Source organism: Equus caballus, chromosome 1, assembly GCF_041296265.1.
Source record: "Equus caballus isolate H_3958 breed thoroughbred chromosome 1, TB-T2T, whole genome shotgun sequence".
Lineage (NCBI taxonomy): Eukaryota > Metazoa > Chordata > Mammalia > Perissodactyla > Equidae > Equus > Equus caballus.
Window position 1 is genome coordinate 7633850 of NC_091684.1, and position 21232 is coordinate 7655081.

The window sequence follows — 21232 nt, forward strand, 5'->3', positions numbered from 1 at the left end:
CGATGGATGAAATCTCAGTCCAGCCCTCCTATAGAATAAAACCAAATGTTCTATTAGAATAAAGTCTGAAAGCAGACCAATAGGTCACATCTGTTGCACTTCTGATTGGACCAGGTCAATACCTTTTTCTCCTCAAATACATCCGTTTCCTCTTCTTGTTGTTTATTCATGTCGTGTAGGCAGACCTGAGGTCTAAGTCTAAGAAGCTGCCTGCCTGCCCCTTTCCTCCACGGACCCCCTTCCCCTACATGTGAGGCCCAAATCCTACCTGGTCCAAGCCTGTATAATTGGCACCCCTTTTGTGAAGACTTCCTGGAGCATCTCAACTGCAATCAGTCTTCTAGCTCAACTCTGATTGCTCTTAAAGGTGCCTATCCTGTAAATCTTCTTTACTAGACTCTATGCTCCCTGAGGGCAGAATCAAGTCCAATTTAAGGAAAGAACACACAGCATGGAAGCTCCCTGGTAATCGGCACTCAGAAAAGGTTTCTTTCTTTCCTTCTTCCCTCAGTAATGGCTCCTTCTCACTGAGCACTACTGTGAACCAGATGCTGAGCCAGAGGCTTCCTTCCCCCAAGTCATTTCCTTTCATTTTCTCCGCTTACTCTCATTGAGAAGGGTTCTCCGTACTTCATTGTACAGTCATGCACCGCATAACGACGTTCTGGTCTATGACGGACCACATATACGATGGTGGCCCCAAAAGATTGGCACTGTATAGTCTAGGTGTGCAGTAGGCTGTACCATCTAGGTTTGTGTCAGTATACTCTATGATGTCCACACAATGACAAAATTGCCTAATGACACATTTCTCAGAATGTCCCCTCATCAGTGACACGTGACCGTATACATTGAAAAGGTCCCACCTTTGGTGAAAGGCAGAGCTTGAACCTGTCCTAGTTGTGCGTGGAACCCTGAAAGGCTGTGGCTGTTGCCCTACACCACCTGCACCCCACTTCTGAATGGCAGAAGGGGAATCGATCCGCTCTTCGGGGAGGATTCTGGGTGACTCAGGAGTTGTTGATTTGTTTGAGAAATAAGTGTGTTTAATATTCTTAACATGTATAAATAAATTAGAACAATTTATGCCAATTAAAAATGGGTGATAGATATGAGCAAATCATCCCCAAATTAAGAAATGGAAATAACTGATGAAAGTATGGAAGAGTTCAACTTCAGTGACAAAGGCACATTAAAACAACAAAGAAATGTGACTTTTTTCTTTAGAAATGGTCAAATATTTTTTTATAGGGCTTTTTCTTTATAGTGATTGGCTACTGAGTTGTCAACCTGCCAGGGCCTGGTGGTTGCTGAAGGAACAGGAAACAGTCCCCTTTTAAGTCTGGGAAATAGTAGGAGGGAGCCCCGCCCACTCCACCCCCCCCCCCCCCCCATTTATTAGCACAGGCAGGCCATGCAAAGTTGCCCTCCTCTCCTTGATTCAACCGTGTGGAACTGTGTGACCAGAAGCTGAAAGAGGAAAAGATGGGAGAAGCTCCCTGGATTGACAACAGCCCTCTCACAACCGTGGCACTTGGATGACATATCAGTGCTAATTTTACAGAGAATTGAAAATCCATTTAGAAAATTAATGCATCATTAGTGTGAATTTTCAACCAGGACAATGACATTCAGCCCACAGATACACTTGCTCTGCTAAGCTGCCTGCCAACCAGTGTGGGACTGGCTAGTTCTGTGCTCTGTAGGAATGGATCAGAATAAAGTTGGGTATTATTGGAACAAAATTGTTTAAAAGTTCCTAAACTGAACAGTTTACTGTTTTGGCTTTATCTGTGTAAGATGAAGCAAGGATTTAAAGACAGGTAAGCAGATTGTTCAGTTTCAAAAGCAGAGACCAAAAGTATTTCTAATCAAAATGATTAAAAGTGCTCCTAGGGGCCAACCTGGTGTTGTAGTGGTTAAGTCTGCGTGCTCCACTTTGGTGGTCCAGGGTTCAAGGGTTCAGATCTCAGGCACAGACTTACACAATGCTCATCAAGCTGTGCTGTGGTGGTGTCCCACATATTAAGAAAAAGAGGAAGATTGGCAACAGATGTTAGCTCAGGGCCAGTCTTCCTTACCAAAAAAAAAGTGCTCCTAGGTCATTCTGTAAACCTAAATAAATATTTGTCAAATTGCATAGAATTAAAACTCCTCTGAACTCAGGGCTCTTATCCTATGTTACAATAGTTTTGGTTATCCTGTTTGACTATTTAAATTAGGATTTCCCATGTAGGTCCCCAAAATTTAATGAGCGAGTCAACAACTGGAAAATTAAAAGTTGTAAAAATCATTATCAGCCCTGACCTCCAGAGAACCCCACTTTCCCCTCGGTCATTAGGACTCAGGCAGCCATCCCTAACTTAGCAGCCCCCATCCTCATTGTCCTTCAAGTCCCACCTTGAAGCCAAAACTCCCTTTCTGGCCCTGTTCCCACCGCCATTCTGCCTAAGTCGCAGGAGTTCCTACAACTGAGTGTCCAGCAGGCGGAGAAGGGGGGAAGGGAACATTCCCGCGCTCGGGCCATGGGGCGTAGCATATGCCCCTTGTGTTGCATTTTGGAATTCTGAATATATTTTCTCATAAACACACATGGGATTTTAGGTCAAAAAACTACTACCTGAGTTAAAATTCAAAGAGCATTTTTCTCGTGAAGAAAATGAAGTGTCCTAAATGGTGGTACGAGTCGTCTACGTTATGAGCTAATAAGCATTGGAGAACTCACCGGGTCTATAGAAAACACATTCCAGTTCAGGTTTTCAGCCTGCGCTCCCTCACGCTTGGTGCGCAGCCCCATTCTCACTGGGATGTCACGCTCCCTTGGTTAGCATGGCAGGTACACACTCTTGAGTCGAGAAGGAAATAGCAGGCTTCCATGATGACAATTTCTATTATGGTCCCTTCGTTGTCTGTTCTGATCTTAATTTGGCTTCTCAAGGAAGTTCCTGCTGGGAAGATAATGAGCAAAGTGCCTTAGATGAGGATTCTGGCTGACTTGCCAGTTCTTTCTCATTAAAAATAAGTACATTGGAATTCTGGCTTATAAATAAGGCTCCTGTGGGTTTGGTTCTGTGCATTGACCTGCAAAGGACCAGGCATTGCTGGGTGAGCTAAAAAATCCATCAGCTGTCGGAACCTCCAGGATGAGAACCAAGCTCTGGCCCCCTCCCCCATGTCCTTATGATCACAATGAGGCTGGGGGATCTTTCATTTGTTCGCTAATAATTCATTTGTCTCCACATGAGGATATTGCAGTGAATTTGACAGACAAGGTCCCTAACTCTTGGCATTTTAGGTTGGGGGCACGGGGTGGTGGCGACAGAGAAAAGAATAAATAAATAAAACAAGTTCAGGCCCTGATAAATGTTATGAAAAGACCAGAATAGCGTGATGGGCCAGAGAGAAAGTTGGGTGGGAGGAAGGGTGTTTAGCTAGGGCAGCCTCTCTGACGTGGTGGCATTTGAGCTGAGACATGAATAATGAGACTGGGGGGGCAGGCAAAGGTTTGAGAGTGGAGTCTTCTAAGCAGAGGGATCAGGAAGTGCAAAGAACGTGAGGTAGGACATAGCTGGGCATGTCGAGGGGTCAGAAGGGTGGGCTGTGTGGTCACAGCAGAGGAAGCAAGATGGGGCTCTCAGGGGATGAGGTTCCAGAACTTGTAGGACTCAGGAAGGAATCTGAATTGTAACCCAGTTGTTTCCTATCCAGAGTGATTGTTTATTGATCATGGAGTGTGACAGGAGCACAGATCCTAGAACTTGGCTGTATGGGTTGGCCTCCTGGCTTCCTGGTTGGTTTGACTGTGGGCAAGTTGCTTAACTTCTCTGTGCCTCAGTTTCCTCATCTATTACATGGGGGTAAATATCATAGGGTTGTGGCGAGGTTTACACAAGTTAAACTGATAAAGGATAGATTGGGGCTTGGTGCATGGCAGTTGTTCAATTAGTGTTCATCACTGGTATCTGTTAGTGCTTATTGATTGTGTAATCTATGCTCAACATTGCATTTTTGCCCTATGAATAGTTCTCATCTACCCATTCTTCTCCAGCCTTCTTACACTCTGTCCTCAGACAGAGAATGTTTCCAATATGAATGATTTACTCTGCTTAAAAACTCTAGAATGCCTTCCCATTGCACTCAGATAAAATCCAGATTCTGCCTTGGAAGGCCTACCATGATCAGGGCCTTGTCTACCCCTGTGCTTTTGCTCACTCCCTCTGTCCCATCACTCACTGCAGTTTAGCCGTACTGACTGTCTTTCTGTCCCTAGGACCCGCTAAATTCTCTACTGCCTTCGGTCATTTATGTTTATGTTCTCTGGGTGGAAAACCCTGCTACTGATTTCTGCTCTTACCAAATGTCCCTCTCCTTTAAAACTGGAAGAGGGTAAACCTGCAGATGATGAGGCTATCTAGGATTTGGTTAAGTAGGAGAGTTTTTAGAAAACAAGAGAGAGCAAAAACACAGCACAAAACACTATATCGGAGTTGACTCTTGGCGATAAAAAGGACTGTGTCGAAAAAGTCACCCAGCCACTTGACTTAAGACGTGGTGAATGGTGATGGCATTGGCAAGACACATATGATGGAAAATGTTTTGTTTGCTGACTGGGGGATGGAGTGAAAGCTCTGATTTTTAAACATGCTGAATTTGAGATGATGATGGTGACAAGACACTGCAATTAAAGTGTTGAGGAGATATTATAGTGCAAACTGTGCTTGGGTGAATTGGCCAGATGGAAAAATATTGATTTGGGCAACGTGAGCTTAAAAATGATTGCGTTCTCTGGGGGACGGTAAGAGTAGGGAGGGAAGATGGCCAAGAGCTGAGACATGGGGGACGTTCAAGTGCCCCAAGGAGAGAAAGAGGCTGGGGAAAGGCAAGACCTAGTCAGAGAAGTGGAAGAAAACCATAATCGTCAAGTGCTGCTAAATCGGATGTATATTTCAGCAGAAGGTGGCCAACGATGACGAATGGTACAGTGAAGATGTTGGAGAGTACCCGAGATGGAGCTAGGTCTTTAGTGGAGATGCAGAATGACTGCTCTTTCATTGTTGTTTAATTCCATTCAATAAGTTTACAATAGTGGATGGAATAAGCTAGTTTCCATTCTTGTCCTTTGGCTGGTAACTTCCAAAAATTGCTCTTGGGGTATATAATTGGTTCCATTTTTCCCTTACATCATTTCTTGCAAAGTAAACTTTGGAAAATTCTGACCTACCTCCTATCCCCCCCAGAAAGTATTACAAATGAATTCCTGTAGCATGTCTTTGTCCCTGCTACAAAGGACAAAGTGAATGAATGTATTTGACATGCAAAGGGCTTGGGTTTTGCCATTAATTCTGCCATTTGTTATTGGGCAACTTTAGGAATAACTCATATACCTCAATAGTTCAGTCTCATCATTTGTAAAATGGGACTGGCATTAGCTTCCATTGACCAGCAAAGGGGTATAAAAATAGAAGTTAATGTTGTAAATGACTTTGCTCCCCACAGATGGGAGACCTATGGGCGTGCAAAGTTATTTTTCTGTGTAGTAGAGATAAGTTGTGCTTGGGGTATGAATCTATTGGAAACATTTATGGGAAGCTAGAACCAGCTTTCTTTGATTGCTGAAATGACATATAAAACATCTTTTCAAAATTGTCATTGTTCCATAGCACTTGATTGCTTGTATTTCCAAATATGCCCTGTCCTCTAGCGTGCCCAGGGCTGCAGATCTGTGATGCCAAAAGAGCTTTTTAGTAAGAAAGCAAAGCGTTCAGTCAGTTGGCTCCTCATCATGAGTCCAAATGATTGATTATTTTAAATTTACTTTTTATTCATCATAATTTGCTTTTTATTACTTTTATGATGAATAAAAGTAATATGTACTGATTATAGAAAAATCAGAGATACATACAAGCAATGAAATCATAGCCCAACACTCAGAAAAAGCCTGCAAGAGCGTTTTGGTGTATTTCTTTCCAAAGACTGATTTTAAAAAGAAACAAACATAAAACTGAGCCAAATGACATCCATGTCCACTTCACATCCATGATCTTACTTGGTCCTCTTGCCAGTCCTCTGGAGTGGAATGGTCTCTAGCCTTGCTGGACCCATAAAGGATCTGAGTGTCAAGGAGCACAAGAAACTTGCCCAAGACCATCCATAGGTGGCTTGTGGTGGGTAACTCAAACCACTATGGCTGCCTCGCTTACTCTGGACTGCGTCTTGATAATTTAGCCTGCCAGTGTGGATAGCTACACTCTCAGGCTCTGAGAGAATCTGGTTCTATTTCAAGATCCTTTTATCAAAGTATTTACGTGATTGTCACTTGGTGTCACCTTCCTAAATGAACTTTTAAAAATTTTGAGGTTTTTACCGCAACTTGTTTCCATGTTCTCGAGAGTGCTCTGGGGTGCTTAGAGCAGCCTTTCAGTTGCTTAAGGTTCAGCTACCTTCACAGACCTCTGCCTTTTTATACTCCAGGAAACTCTGTGAATTAATTACTTCGTGCTTTTCACTTGACTGCAGTTACTGCATCTTTTCCTCCATCTAGACAAATAGTGATGTTAAAAGAGAAGTGAGGGGTGAACGCTTCAATTTGCTGGTATTTGGAACCTTCAGTGATAAACAGCCGTCTCTGAGCCTTTTGATGCTGAATTGTTCCAGAATGTCATTATTCTTGCAAGATTTAGATTAAATTTAAAAAATGATTATTAATAGACTTTATTTTAAAGGAGAGTTTTCGATTTATAGGAAAATTGAGAAGCTAGGACAGATGGTTCCCATCTACCCCACATCCAGTCTCCCCTACTATTAACATCCTACAGGAGTACGTATTGTACATTTACTACCCAGGAAGCAATATTGACATCGTATTTTTAACTAAAGATTATACGTTAACCCCTTTCCCTACTTTTTACCTAATATCCTCTCTCTCATACTCAGTCTCATTGAGGATCCCACGTTACATTTAGTCCTTGTGTCTCCTTTGGTTCGTCTTGGCTACGACAGCTTCTCAGACTGTCCTTGCTGTTGATGACATTGACAGTTTTGGGGATTGCTGGTCAGGTATACATATTGTAGGATGTACCTCTATTGGCATTTGTCTCAAGATTAGACTGAGGTTATGGCTTTTGGCGAGTAGGAGCTCAGAGGTTAAGTGTCATTTTCATCATCCCCTATGAAGGGTACATACCAACAACATGACTTAGCACTGTTGCCATTCACCTTGATTGTCTGGCTGAAGCAGTGTTTCTCAGGTTTTTCCACTAAAAAAACTACTCTTTTCAGATTAACTTTTGCCGTGGTTCTTTTGAGCATCTCTGAGCTATGTCATTTAAAAATCACATCCCTAATTTCTACCCAGGGAGTCTGCAGATGAGATGGAAGAGTGGCATTGTTATTTGCTTAAGACTTTAGCTATGAATCTGAACCAAGGAAATAATATATTTGCCTTCAAGAGACCATTGTCACCATACTTCCCTGGAATAAGGAGCTGCTCAGTCAGTGCTATAAGATTTTCTTTAGCTTGTGGATATTTGGGGCTAAGGAAAATACTTTAGGAGTTTCAAAGGCCTTGTCTTCTGGTTCTTTTGCAGCTCATGATGGCTGCCTCAACTTCTTTTTCCCCCAGCTAGATTGTCAAAAGAATATTTATATTAATCCTACTTTTGGTGCCCCAAGTTGATTCTCTTCTCTTAGGTTCATGCAGGTGTTGATAATGATTTCTCTTTAAAGCCAGAGCTCCAGTTATAATGTTTGAGTTTTATCTTGACTAGTAATCTCATCAGAGTTTGTTTTCCCCAGTTGCTGATTGGGTGGTTTGAGTGGATAAACCCCGGCATTTTCTAATGATAAGTACATAGTTGTTATTTTCCCGCCAGTTGTGTGGTGTGGTTAAACAAATACTGCCTAGAAATATGGAAACTTGGATTCTGATATCCCAAAATGACTTCATGCATTAACTTTTTGAAAGTCTTTTGACTGCGTTGACTTATTTGAGCTTCCTTAACCCAGGGAGAATCATGAGGGGAGAGAATGTGTTCCCATTTTGTAGAGGGCAGAACCTCAGAAACAGACTTTGACTGAGGCAATAAGTCAAAGAGGAGTCAGGACAAGGGCCAGGTCTTGTGGCTCCAAGGTGTTCATTGTTCACTATCTCAGAGCCCTTAGTGGTCCTCAGGGTGGTCTGGACCTCCCTTGGTAAGCTGGGCAATGGAGGCTTGGCTGGAGCAGGGGTGGGGCAGGGCGTATATGGCATCCAAGCCCTGGGTGTCTCACATGGGGGCATCTAGGTCACTTTTGGAGTGTCTTCATTGCTGGCTTTCCCAAGACCTTAAAAGCCATTGCTGAAAGAGTCTTGCCGGAGGATCTGGCCTATAACTTCCCTCTTGACCAGCCGTAATCAGACCTGAAGATGACAAACTCAGATAAGGAGATAGGCAGGATAGGCACACACACATCCAGGGGGAAGGCAGAGCTGATTGTTACAGAAGATGATTATGTTAGAAACCAAAATGTCTAATACGCTCCTTTCCACTATGAAACTGAACAAACTGGTCATTTTATCAAAATGGCAAGCAGTGTATCGGGTTACCCGACAGCAAAGAAGCCAGAAGTTCCTCCCCAATATCAGCTATTCACATTTTTTGTTTAGGCAATTGAGTTTTGTTGATGCCTAAATATTATGAAAAACAAAATGTATGCAAACTGTACATTTTAGAAGGTCATATTTTTTCCCTCGGTATCTAGGGCTTGAATGTACGCATCATCCAAGACGTGCTTTTATGGTTTGTCAACAAGATCACTCCATAAAATTCATTCTGATATCTCACAGCTGTGTATAATTTATTCTGTCTATCCATGCAGCACAAATAAAATTTTTATTTGCATCATCTAAAAAGAAATACCAGTGTATAAATACATAAGCAAAGCTCATAAGAAACAGTCTTCTAACTACAGATACTGCTGGGGAGATATTGTTCAGCCAATTAAAAAGTTGAGAGATGGCTTCATTACCCTGTACACAGATAATAAATACTGCACTCAGCAAATAGTGCAGTTACTCAATTTCTTAAAAAGGTTGCACAACTTTCTACAAGTGCTGGCACAGTCTGCCTCTAAATTCTCCTTGGAATAGTTAGAAATAGAGTCATTTAGAGGAAGAAAATTTAGCCAAAAAGGACTTCTTTTAGATTAAGATGCTAGAATATGTAGGTGAAAAGGGAAATGTTCAGTGGTTGGAATATTTTGCCTGCAGGAGAGTAAATAACTGTCTTTCTCTGTTACTAAGAGTCTTGGGGGGAAAAGGTCCAGAGGTCTAAGAATGTTCTTTATATTTGGCTTGTGCAGCTTCAGCCTGGTTATCAAACAGGAGACCCCACAAAGGCCTGCCCCATTTCCCTACGATCAAGGGTGTGGACTTGCTCTCCTGGTTCCTCTGCTGGCGGAGGCATGCTAATGATCAACCAGGAGACCCTGAACTTCATGGGGCCATCTCCTTTCTTCTAAGACATACAGCTTCCCAAACAAGTCCTATTAAATGCAAAGGCTTTTTCTCCAAGTATCTGAGGCCTGGGTGAAAATCCTCTAGGCCTTGAGTATCATGGCTGGAATACCCATGGAAACCATCCTGTTCTCCCTGCTGCAGCTGGGTGGTGGGTGATACAGGACTCCAGATTTGGATTTGACAAGCCCTTGGACAATTGGAGTTGTGACTAACCACTCAATTTAACAATTCACTTGTGTTGGAAACTTAACTGACAGAACTGCCAGGAGTAGTTCATAATCAAATGGGTTTGTTTATATAGAGGAAATTTTAAAATGCTTGCAATCACTTTCTTAACAGTTTTACCTGACTTTTCAAAAGATTAGAATAAAGGTCATTTAACTGTTGGCACGTGGCATGGTTTTCATTGGTTGAAGGGAAAGTTCAGATGGATCTCCAGTTTTCACTCCAAAATTGCTGGTATTTTGAAGCCTTTATAATCCAATGCAAATAACACACCAGCTCCCCTTTTAAGATAAGTTCAGTTAGTTGCACCCTGTCATCTGGCTCTGCAGGAGCTCTGTAACTGAATCAGAACTCACTTTGTTTCGATAAATTCCAACATGGGAATTTCACTGAGGATCCTGAGCCAGAGACCTGCGTCTTGGCAAAGCATAGAGAATGATGTCGATGAAACCAGCTGAGTCTTCTGAGGTGAAGCTGTATTTAAGAGATGAGGATCCCAGCAGTGTAGACAGAAGAAGCTGGTTCCATGTGGCATTAGGACGAACTGGCCTGAAGCAGAAAGAATGGGCTTTTTGAATGTAAGTCCTCAGGTCTAGAGCACCTAAAGAGAACCTATCACAAGGCCTACAGTTAGGAAGTAGTTGAGTGAGTGAGCGAGCAAACAGCTAATGCGTGGTAGAGATGCTGCTGATGCCGGGGTATGCCTTACTCCAAAGCCCCTGCTTGTAGTGATGCTGTACTACCTTGGGGCACACTGAGGGCATGAAAGCAAGCCACTGGATGAGGTTCATATATTTAAGATCTCCACGCTTCCCTGGCTGCCCCATCTGTAGCCAGGAGGAGGACTTCTGATGTCTTCCACTCAGATAGCCCATTCTTTCCACCTCCATCCAGCCCTCCACCAGTGTCCACAGATGTCACCACCTGGAGCCAGCCTCCTCTGCTTGCACAGCTGGAACCCTCGTCTCCTGAATAGGAGTTCATCCCTGAAGACTCTGCTTATGCCAGCTCTGAGCACCACCCTCCTCCTTGCTCACCTGGCTCATGGTCCTTTCTCTCCCTCGCTCCTCCCCAGGTGGCCGAGTGGCCCAGCTCACCCCTCTGCCACTGCCTGTTCCCTTGGCCCTTAACAACTGAGAGTTTTAAATGCTTTGTGACCAGCTTGAGAATTTTCCAGAAAGGTTGTGTCAGACAGTTAATACTCAAGCAGTAATCCTTTTGTAACCTGAATATAACTGCAGACTTCCACACTGAGAATGATAAAATGGTGTGGATTTAAAAGTATTTGGGGAACTGTAAAATGTCTAGGATTAAAATTTCAATACCATTTGTGCTCAATAAATGTGAACTCTTTAGTAACTTAAAACTGTGCTATTATGACTCAGGTCTGAAAATTATGAGTCCTGGTCGAAGAAATGGGAATAACATGTGAGAGAATCTGCTCCCATCCTTTACCTTGAGGGATATACTGTGGTTGCACCAAATAGCAGGAGCGTGACCTCATAGGAGAGCAAGCCCAGAGAAATTACTGTATTTGTTAAGAAAGCAATACACTCTCCAGAAGAGAAAAATGTTATACTTTCCATTAGGATTGTTTATGGAAATGGGGCTAAATTGAACCTGTGTCATTATATTAACTGATTCGACAGACAGGACCCCAAGAAACAAGATCATATAATAGTTTATTGAATGGCTTATTTTTTTTTTTTTTTTTTTTTATGTAAACCAGTCTAGTCAGTCTGAACTGGCAAATTAATTTTGTCTATAGCATCACTCACCGAAGCATATAAAATTAGCCTCCGTAAGTACAGAGAGGCGGATTGGCATTGTGTTTAACTGATTCGCTGGGACTTAAGTAAATGGATTTGGTCTTAATAGAGCTAAAGCCTTAAGACTTTTAATAGAGGGCTGATCTTAAGGAAAGCATTAATTCATCATTTAAAAAGTCTTGTGCATTTTTGTTGCTTGTTGAAGGATGGAATTATATACTGTGACTATGATAATCACCCAGCACGTGCTGTAGGTCTTGAAGAAAAAAATTAACTTTTGTTTTTTTTAAGTTATAAAATTTTATGGTTAGATTGACAGAGAATTCATCAGTTTTAGCACTTGTGGCTTAATAGATTACGGTGTTTCCTTGGCGTTATTCAACTTCCAGATATTTTCACCGACATTTACATCATAAGCTTCTGATCCCAAACTCTTCCCGACTCGAATGAAGACTGGGGCTGTTTCGTTTTGTCTTTTTGATGCAGGGGTGAACTTGGGAAGCAAGTTAGCACCTTCCATGGAACAGGCCCAAAGGCAGGAGTCGGGAGGAGCTGCTGAGGTCCTCAGTGCCTCTCTTTTGAGTGGAGACCTCTGGAACCCGATGGACAGCATCGACTCAAAGGTCAGTTTTTTTCGTTTTTGTTTTCTTCTTGACTTTTCAGGACCAAAGTTTTAAAATCACATTTACTGCATTCATATTCTTTTATTCGTTTGCCTTTATTTTAATGCTAACTTGATCATTATAAAGTGAAATCTTTATTCTTATGAAGATAAAATACAAACCAATTTTGATGTATCAGTTCTGATGGGTGGCCAGCATTATTTGCATCTCTTGAAAGTCATTTTTCAAACACACGTCAGGGGTTGCATTTCTTGATATACAACTTCCGTGTTTGTTTTCCCTGAGTGTTGGGTATTTTTCTATATTTATGTCTCTTTCATTAACATTTTGATGTTATCGATCGATTATTGGTAGAAACACTGTAATGCCACTTAAAAAAATTTGTAATGAATTTTAATGCAGTTTTATACTTTGTTTACTTTGACGTGTTTCATTTGAGCCTTCTATGATATGAAAGAATAATATAAAATGATTGAAATATTAGTGATTAAATTTAATATTTTGATGAGTTTTATCTGCCAGATCTATGTGACTTTCTTCAATTTCACAACTTGTTGGAACAGTTGGGAAGTGATAAAATCTATAGAAATATGAGCTCTTTGGAGAGATGATACAGATGGCTTTGTCCTTTTGTTATATGGGAATATTTTTAGATTGTCTTTTGTAATGGAAAACAGATTTTTTTAAAGAGCAGTTGAGATCGCGAAAATCCTCAGTAGCTTTCTGGCAGGGCCACAGTGGGCCACCTTTATGTGGGTAATGATAAGATGATTTACATCATTCATTCTTGTCTAGAAAGGCTTTCAGTTGAAAGTGAGCTTTCAGAAAGGTTGGAGGTTTGGTTAAAGGGTCTAAATGCCAAACCTACACTTTTTGAATATTTTTGTTTCATGGAGACTGTTGCAAATTGAATATACAAAGTACAAGTCAATCATGGTAGTATTGATGTTTCCTGGAAGAAAAACTTAAGACATTAAAAAACATTTCATCTTGCCGTTAATCAGCAAAATTAGAAATGATTTGATAGGTGCAGTAAAAGAGAAGTATACTATTTTATAAAGAAAGTCTGTCTTTAAAATATTTATTGAAACTAATTAATAATACAAGAATATGGAACAATCTAAAGTTTCTTGGGTTGGTGGAAGCTGTTATGGGGCTTTTCCTGGTGGTTGGGTCGCCAGATTTAGCAAATAAAAGTACAGCATGCCCCGTTAAACTTGGGCTTTAGATAAACAAGGAATTTTTTTATATAAGTATATCCCATGCAATATTTGGGACATACTTATACCAAAAAATTCCTTGTAGTTTATCTGAAATCCAAATTTAACTGGTGTCCTGTATTTCCTCTGGCGGCCCTCCTTGTGGGGAGTCAGAGCAACAGCTGATAAGGCTTGCCGGTGTGCCACTGGACTGGACCAGCTCAGGTCAGCTCTGGTTTCCGACCTCCAGCTTCATCTTTCTTACCAGTCAACCATCTTGCAGACATCATGAGGCGTGCCTGAGGAGGAACTGGCATGTCTGCTGTTGGCCAACCTTACAACCTGATGATCGTGGGCCACCAGCAGCACCATATTTATAGAACGCAAGGGAAAACCCTTTCTGTGTGATAGCTGTCCCAGCTCCTCTGGGATTGGACGTCCAGTAATAGAATCCTGCAGGCAGCAGGCACATACCCTCTGCAGGCACACACCCACTGCACTAAAATTGCTTACTGACATTATTTAAGGGAATAGGGACCTAGGGGATTTGGGGAATGGCATTGTGTTGTAATGCCATGGGGCACATCTCAACATATGGCTCATGGAATCAGCACTGTGGCTGTATAATTGCAGTGTGTGTCCATACGTGCTGGCTAACCAAGACCCTGCATGGAGAGGGGTGCATGTAAATGTCTGTTAATATGCGTGTACATGTTTGCCTAATTCCCCACGGGGTGAGGTGTATACCTGTTGTAGGATTTGGGATTCTGGCTCATGACATATGTGTCTTTCCTTGTTATCAAATATAACGGTGAATGTTTTTATTTTAAACTGCATCAACAGAGTGTATCTTCAAGTATACAAGACACACTTATATTAATAAATATTTTTGTGGCACAACTGTGCCTGCCGTGTCTTAGAATATAGACTTTTAGGTTAGCATTCTTGCTCTCCTGCTCTCCTGTTTTATTCCTTGCTCTCCTGTTTCTTTCTATTCGGCCAGTTTTAACTGAGCACCTACTGTGGACCAGGCGCAGGCACACAGTTAATGAAGAAGGCAGACGAGCTTTCTGTCCCTGAGCAACTTACATTCTAATGAGGGAAATGTAAGCAAAACAAATTCAAATTGTGAAAAGTGTTAAGAAAGAAACAACACGTTATTATAGGGACTCACAGGGGAGATATATTTCGATAGGTTGCCAGGGAAGACCTTTCTAAGAAGATGAGAAGCTGTTAAACTTTTTCGATAAGTTTAGAAGAGTCAGACTTGTGGAGAGTGGGTGAAAGGCTGATGTGCAAGGAGCAGGGAGGAGCCTGGTGTGTCCGGAGTGGGGAAGATGAGACAGATGGCTTTGGGATGATGTGGGAGTAGCCGGGCCAAGCACGCGGCCAGGTTGAGTGGGTCCATGTGACCTCACTGTAGACATAGCAGCCTGTAGAAAACAAACGCTCATCGTGAGAAGATGGTAAACTGTCACCCTCTTTCTCTGATCGTTAGACACTCTGATTTTAGATGACTTACCAAACCGTAACAGTAATTCTTTCCCTTATCCTGCCCGGAGGTAACTCATGCGGTATTCACAATAGTGAAAGGCATTCCTTAGACATATAGAAACATCTAACTCTTAAACATCCTATCTATCTGGATGGCCATCAGAAGTCCAGTGAACAGGACCTGGGAGTGTGAACAGATGGTTTCTATTTGGGAGAGACACAAGACCCTGGGAACTCATGCAGTGACGTAGAGAAGGGACCTGAAACTCCAAGTTAGGCCCCTCTGGTTTCCCTCCAGACCTGTGTGGCCATAAGGCCACCCCTGTGTGCTGCAGGCTGAACTGATCACTTGCCCCACTGTGCTTGTTTCAAAGCACAAAGTGCTCGGGGATGAAAGGCAGTAACAAGTTCCCGGGAGTTAATCATTCACTCACAAATATGTATTAAGGGCCTGTTGTGCACTAGGCACTGTTCTTGGTGTTGGAGCCTCATGTCTGCTCTCATGGAGCTTCCACCAACTGTAAGAGGGAAACACGTAAACAAATAAATAGTATGGTTAGAGGTGCTGCTACGTGCCAGAGGAAAAATGCTGCAGGCCAAGGGTAAAGGGTCAGAGGTGGGGTTCTTGTGGATGGGGTGGTCAGGAGATGTCTTCTTGTGGAGATTACATCTGAACAGTGACCTGAAGGAGATGACTGGTGAGCCAGTCATGCAGAGATTTGGGGAAGAATGTCTAGGCAGAGGGAACAGCAAGTGTAAGGGTGGAACAGAGGGAGAGAAGGACTGAGTGCAAAAAAGGTTGGCAGGGCCCGGATGATGTAGGGCTGGGGAGGGAAGGTACCGCAGGGCTTTGAACCTGGTTGTGACAGTGGGTTTTAACAGAGCTCTGACAGCTGTGCAAAGACCCCAGCATGGGCCCTGAGTGGAAACAAGGAGAGGAGTGGGAGGCTGGTGCAACATCCGGGGAAGAGAGGGATGCAGCTCACCCGGGCAGTGCTGAGAAGGGGTCAGATTGAAGGGAGAGTCCATCGGACTTGCCAGAGGATTAGAGCCATTTTGTACCTACTAACTAAGTGGGCGGTGGTGCCGTCATAAACACCCCCAAAGAGAAAGGAATCCCTTCTTAATTTGGTTTTCACTACATCATTGACTTACCACCCATAGCGGTTCTCAGCCTGGTTGCATATTAGAATCACCAGGAAACTTTTATAAATAGCAATGTCCAGAGTCTAGTCTTTGAGAGTCTGATTTAACTGGTTTGGGGGAAGGCCCAGGCAGCTTCCTTTTTACAAAGTGCTCCCAGGGGATTCTCACGAACACGCAGGTTTAGAACCCCAGACCTGGAGGAAATTGCTGCTGCGTGCAGTGATGGCCTGCTGGTCAACTTGATCCAGCTGATGCAGGCGGAAGTCAGATGCTCTGTTTCACCTGTGATTAAAATATATCTGAATGGGATGTAATTATGTCCTTTGCAAATCAGGAATCAAGCCTTCATTGCCACTGGTAATTTAATTGAAAGAGTAGAGGAATGGGAAAGAGTGTGACCTTCGCACGTTGGCCAGCTTCCAGTTTTGTTTGCTGCATGTTGCTTTGGTCTATAACGTGAGGATGAGCTTGTCAGCTTTTCCTCCCTCTTAGGGTCATTGTAAGGATGAGATGAAACGATGGCTATAAAAATGCATTGGAAACTGAAAAACTACTACACAACTGTAAGGTGATATTGAAAGTTTAAAGTGTCTTTAGGGACTAATCTCCAATTTCATGTCTTGAAAAAATCACCCCTGGAACCAGGGAAGACGTGTCAAGATGTGATTGATGGTGAGATGACCTCAGTTGAGCTCAGCCTTTTGAATGCTCCAGGAAATTTCCAATTTCCAGCTTTCTCACATGAGAATGAAATTATGGAAATAGTACGTGAAATGGAAAATAAAAAGGCAAATGGATTAGAACATGAAACCGAAGCTTCCCTTAGCATATTGCAGGTCTTAAATATCAAATAGCAACTAATTAAAATGGCAGGGGGAGGTTCTGCTCTACACGTTTCCAGTCGCTTTGTTTCACAGCTGAGAACCCCAAGCCCTGCTTCTCCCCCGAGGAACCATCCCCTCTCATCCCTTCCGGTCAGACTCCTGGAAGAGAGGTTTGCCTCCTCGCTGCGTTCTCTCTGCAGCCCTCCGCAGTAGCTTCCACTCCTGACGCTTCATCACGGATGCTCCTGCCGAGGTCACAGGTAGCCTCCCGACTTCCGAACCCAGAGCATACCTTTCTCTCTTTATCTCACTTGTCTTGACACCGCTTCACTCTCCTCTGAAATTCTCACTTCCTTTGGCTCCCAAGACCCTGTTCTCTCTTGTTTCCTAGCATATGTTTTTAATTCTTGCTTTTATTTCTCTTTTTGGCTTTGCGCCTTAACTGTTACTTTCTCCTGAGTTTCTTCCTAGGCCCACTTCTGACAAAGGGCTCCTGCTGGCCGTGTCACTCACTCCCGAGGCCCCCGTCCATCTGTTGTGGGGAGGAGAGGGGCTCACATTGAATGAGAGCAGCCACTGTAGCCTCCACACCTGAGCTCCTACTGGGTGTGAGGTGCCGTGTCAGGCACATTTCATCTGATAACCTCGCCCTTTGTTCTCTAACAAGCGTTGACTTAAAACCCACGTCGCTCACCCTGCTTTGACCCCTCAGATTCAGTCATGACTTCAGTGGATTTCAGGCACCCTCAGGTGAAACTTCCTGATTACCTGACGTGCGCTGTGCCCCAAAGTGGTCACAGCCCCCGCCCATGTTCTCTGTTTTATTTAGTGACCCCTAGAGGATGAGCTTGTCATTCCCACTTCTCCCTCAAATCATGAGACATCACTGACTCTCCTGGCCAGATACCTCTGACGCGTGCCCCTTCCTCTCCATGCCCACCTCCATGCCTCACCTAGTCCTCCCCTGCTCCAGACATTCCGCGTGTGCTGGCAGGGTAATCTTTCCTGTCCCCTTCCTGCTTTCCAATCCTTCAGAAGCCACCCGTGATATCTGAAGCCAGGTTCCTTAGCATGATGCCGGAGATGCTTTCCAGGCAGGGCTGTCCTGACTCCGAAGTCCCCCTCCCACCTCTCAGCCATCCAGCTTGTCAGGGGCAGCCTGTTGCCTAAATACACGATGTTCTTTATCACCATGCTTGGCATATGCTGTGTCCCTGACATCCTGAAGCCTCAGCTTAAATTGCACCTTCTCTTGTGACGCTCGTCCTGACCTCCCCAGCCAATTTGTCCTTCCAGTACCTTCGTCCTCATAGGTCACACGCAACTCTGTGATGTGCGGTCATGCTGTGTACACACTTTCTCATGCTAGTTGAGCCTGTAGACATGGCAGAAACAGATGCTGCATGCACACAACCTAAATCCTGTACACGTCCTCTGACCTCCCCAGGGGCGTGTGGCACGAGGGGAAAGCTGCCTCTGCGCGTTCCTCAGTTCCTGCCGCCTCTCCCAGGGGGCGGGCTCCTTACTCCCTTAGAGCGAGTCGAGTTCTCTCCATTGGATATCATTACATAGCAGGGCCCCTAAAATAAGCCACTCAACTGTGCTCAACACAAGAAACAATGTCCCGGGGAAAAGAAATGGCCACGTTGACCTTGAATAAAGGCATGGAAACTGTAAGGCACTTCGAAGACTAATGCAGACTCTACCTTCCGTGCTGGCTTTAGACCCTCAGTCCACACAACTCGGGACTCAGCTCTTGGACATGGATCACGCTGTGCTGTCCTGGCTACTTTATATTTCTGCTTCTTCCAGCAGCCTGTGCCCTCCCTGGGGGCAGCGGCCTCAGCTTCATGCCCTCATCCTTGCAGTACTTGGCACCTAGTGGAGCAATGCAGAATGTGTGTTGACTGGCTCGGAGCCTTCTTCTGTGCCTGGGGCCCAGGTCCCTCACTGGTGTGGAGATGGCTGTGGCAGCCACAGAAGATAGAGCAGACAAAAGTCAACGTTTGTGCTTCATTCAAATGCCAGAGGGTGCCTTGGGAGCCTCTCCATTTCTGGGGAGAGTTTGCACACCACTCTCGGACTGCCTTGACTTTTTAGAGTTGCTGACCTCCTTTTAGCAAGTGTAGGTGATTTTAAATCATTTGGAGACTTTTACAGCTTGGTAGAATGCTATACTTTTCACTTTTGTGGTTGCTGACGTCTTATCTGGAGTAACTCCCCCCATGCGCCTCTCCGTTCCAGGTGGGTTTACATGGTCAGCCCTACAGAGAATGATTTCCCCTTCTCCAACGGGTCATTCTAGAAATTGCAGGCATTGCTGCAGGCCGGCCAGTGGTGCCTGGAGCGTGCCTGAGTAAGCTCAATGGTTAGCCTTTCTGACTTATGGAACACTGAGCTTTCATTAGCTTGCAACCCAACCAGTAGTGCTGCCTCTTAAGAATATAATTTTATTAAAATCCCTACTGGGAAGCTCCTCATACGAAAAGCACAGGGCTCATAAGTTGGAACATTATTTCCAGACTGTATGGTCTCCTAGGATGGTCTGTCCCTCCCTCTCCCTCCTAACTCCTCTTGGACCCCCAACCCCACCTCTTCCTTGCCTGACAGTCCCATGAAGCTGTGTCTGGTACACAGGGGGCTGCGGCAGGCCTTGACTCTTGTTCCAGTCTCACATAACCCACCCAGGCAAGACTGTGCCCACCCTTCTGGGGAGAAGGATTAGAGAGGTAGAAGCTGGCCCCCTTGTATCTTTGTCTGGGAACTCAACTGTTTTTAAGAATCAATGGCAGGTACAGTGGAAGGAGAAAAGGCATTGGAACGAGCAGAAATGAATTCAGACTCCTGCACAGCCTCTGCCTTGCTGTGTGATGTTGGGCTAGTGACTAGCCCTTGCTGAGCCCCTCTTTCCTCATCTGTAAAGGAGGTGGTAATGGTTGTCTTGCTGCTGACACAGCACCCTTGGCATACTCAGTAAATGTCGGCCGTTCTCCTTTCCCTTGGTTCATTCCAGGCTTTCCACTTCTGCTCTGCAGGCCTTCTCAGCCTCAGTGCTGTTGCCCTTGGGGCTGGATAGTTCTTTGCTGTGTGTGTAGGGGAGGGGGCCAACCTGTGCATCGTAGGATGTGTAGCAGCATCCCTGGCCTCTTCCCACTGGATGCCAGTAGCATCCCCCTCTAGCTGTGACAACTCAAAATGTCCCTCGGGGAGGGTGCAAAATTGCCCCTAGTTAAGCACCCACCGTTCTAGAGGAGAGGGAAGCTGATGGTTACCGAGAAACTTCCCTTGACTTTGGATGGAGTGAGACCAAAGGTCGGCAGACTTTTCCTGTGAAGAGCTAGACAGTAAATATATTCAGCTGTGTGGGTCCTGCACCGTCTTGCAGCCACTTGGCTCTGCCCTTGTAGTGTGAAAGCAGCCATCAGTAACACGTGGATGAAGGGGCATGGCTGTGTTCCACTGAAACTTATTTATGGACGTTGAAATTTGAATTTTATAATTTTCATGTGTGACAAAATAGTCTCCTTTTATTATTTTTTTAACCATTTAAAAATGTGAGACCATTCTTAGCTCACAGGCAGTGGGCTGGATTTGGCCCCGGGGGCTGCAGTTTGCGACCCCCGGGCTAGGGGTACTGTGGATATTATCTCACCTGGGCTCCCAGCAGCCCTGCAAAGTGGGTGGAGGTGTGCGCATGTGTAGGTGAGGATGCAGCAGCACGCAGAGTTAGAGAGTGAAGCGACAGGACTGGCGACGGAGCCCAAGTCCATCAGCTTCTGAAGTCTTGTGTTCTTTCCATAGTGCTCTGCCGCCTCCCGGAAAGATCTCTAGCTTTCCTTCCCTCGTGCATCATGTCAGGATTGTTCATCAATCTGGACTCTGGAGGCGAGGTCGTGCCTCAGAGGGCAGGCGTGGGAGCGCTGGCCATGGCTCCCGCAGCTGTCAGTCTTGCTCTCCAAGGGAGCTCTGGCTTTCTTCAACAAGCCGTGAGCGCGCCATCCCAGCTCGCTGCCAGGGCCCTTCCTGCCACTCTTCCTTTTTGGCCAACACACAAAGAAGAGAAAGCAAGCCAAGGTATTGTACTTGGTTCCCCTGTGTCCTTGCTCTGGAAGCTCTCCACTCGTCAAGGAGGGACTCCAGGACTATATTTCCACGATGCTCCCCGCCACCTCCATTATTTCTTGTGACCTCTTAGCAAGGCCTTAATATCATTTTTTAAAAAAATTGTTTATTGAATCAGTTCTCCCTGCAGTTTCAGCAACTTTTTCCCCCTCAAACCTCTAGCATCATCATGGAACTGGATCTTTTTAAAAAATTATATTTTAAAATAAATTTGGATAATGCTAGGAGATATAGTGGTTTACATTGTTTAAACAGACAGAGGTTATAAAATATTTTTTTCTTCATCCTCCTTAGCTTAGACTCTCCAGGTTTGGCTGACATGCAGGGCATATCG

The 21232-nt window shown here is 44.3% G+C and overlaps 1 protein-coding gene across 1 annotated transcript in view; it reads left to right on the plus strand.

Moving 5' to 3' along the window:
• Positions 1–21232, plus strand: part of ADAM12 (ADAM metallopeptidase domain 12) — a 335115-nt gene that overhangs the window by 30394 nt on the left and 283489 nt on the right. Inside the window, exon 2 of the mRNA XM_023637167.2 lies at positions 11977–12113. Within this exon, the coding sequence (XP_023492935.2) occupies positions 11977–12113 (137 nt within the window). The remainder of the gene's footprint in view (positions 1–11976; positions 12114–21232) is intronic.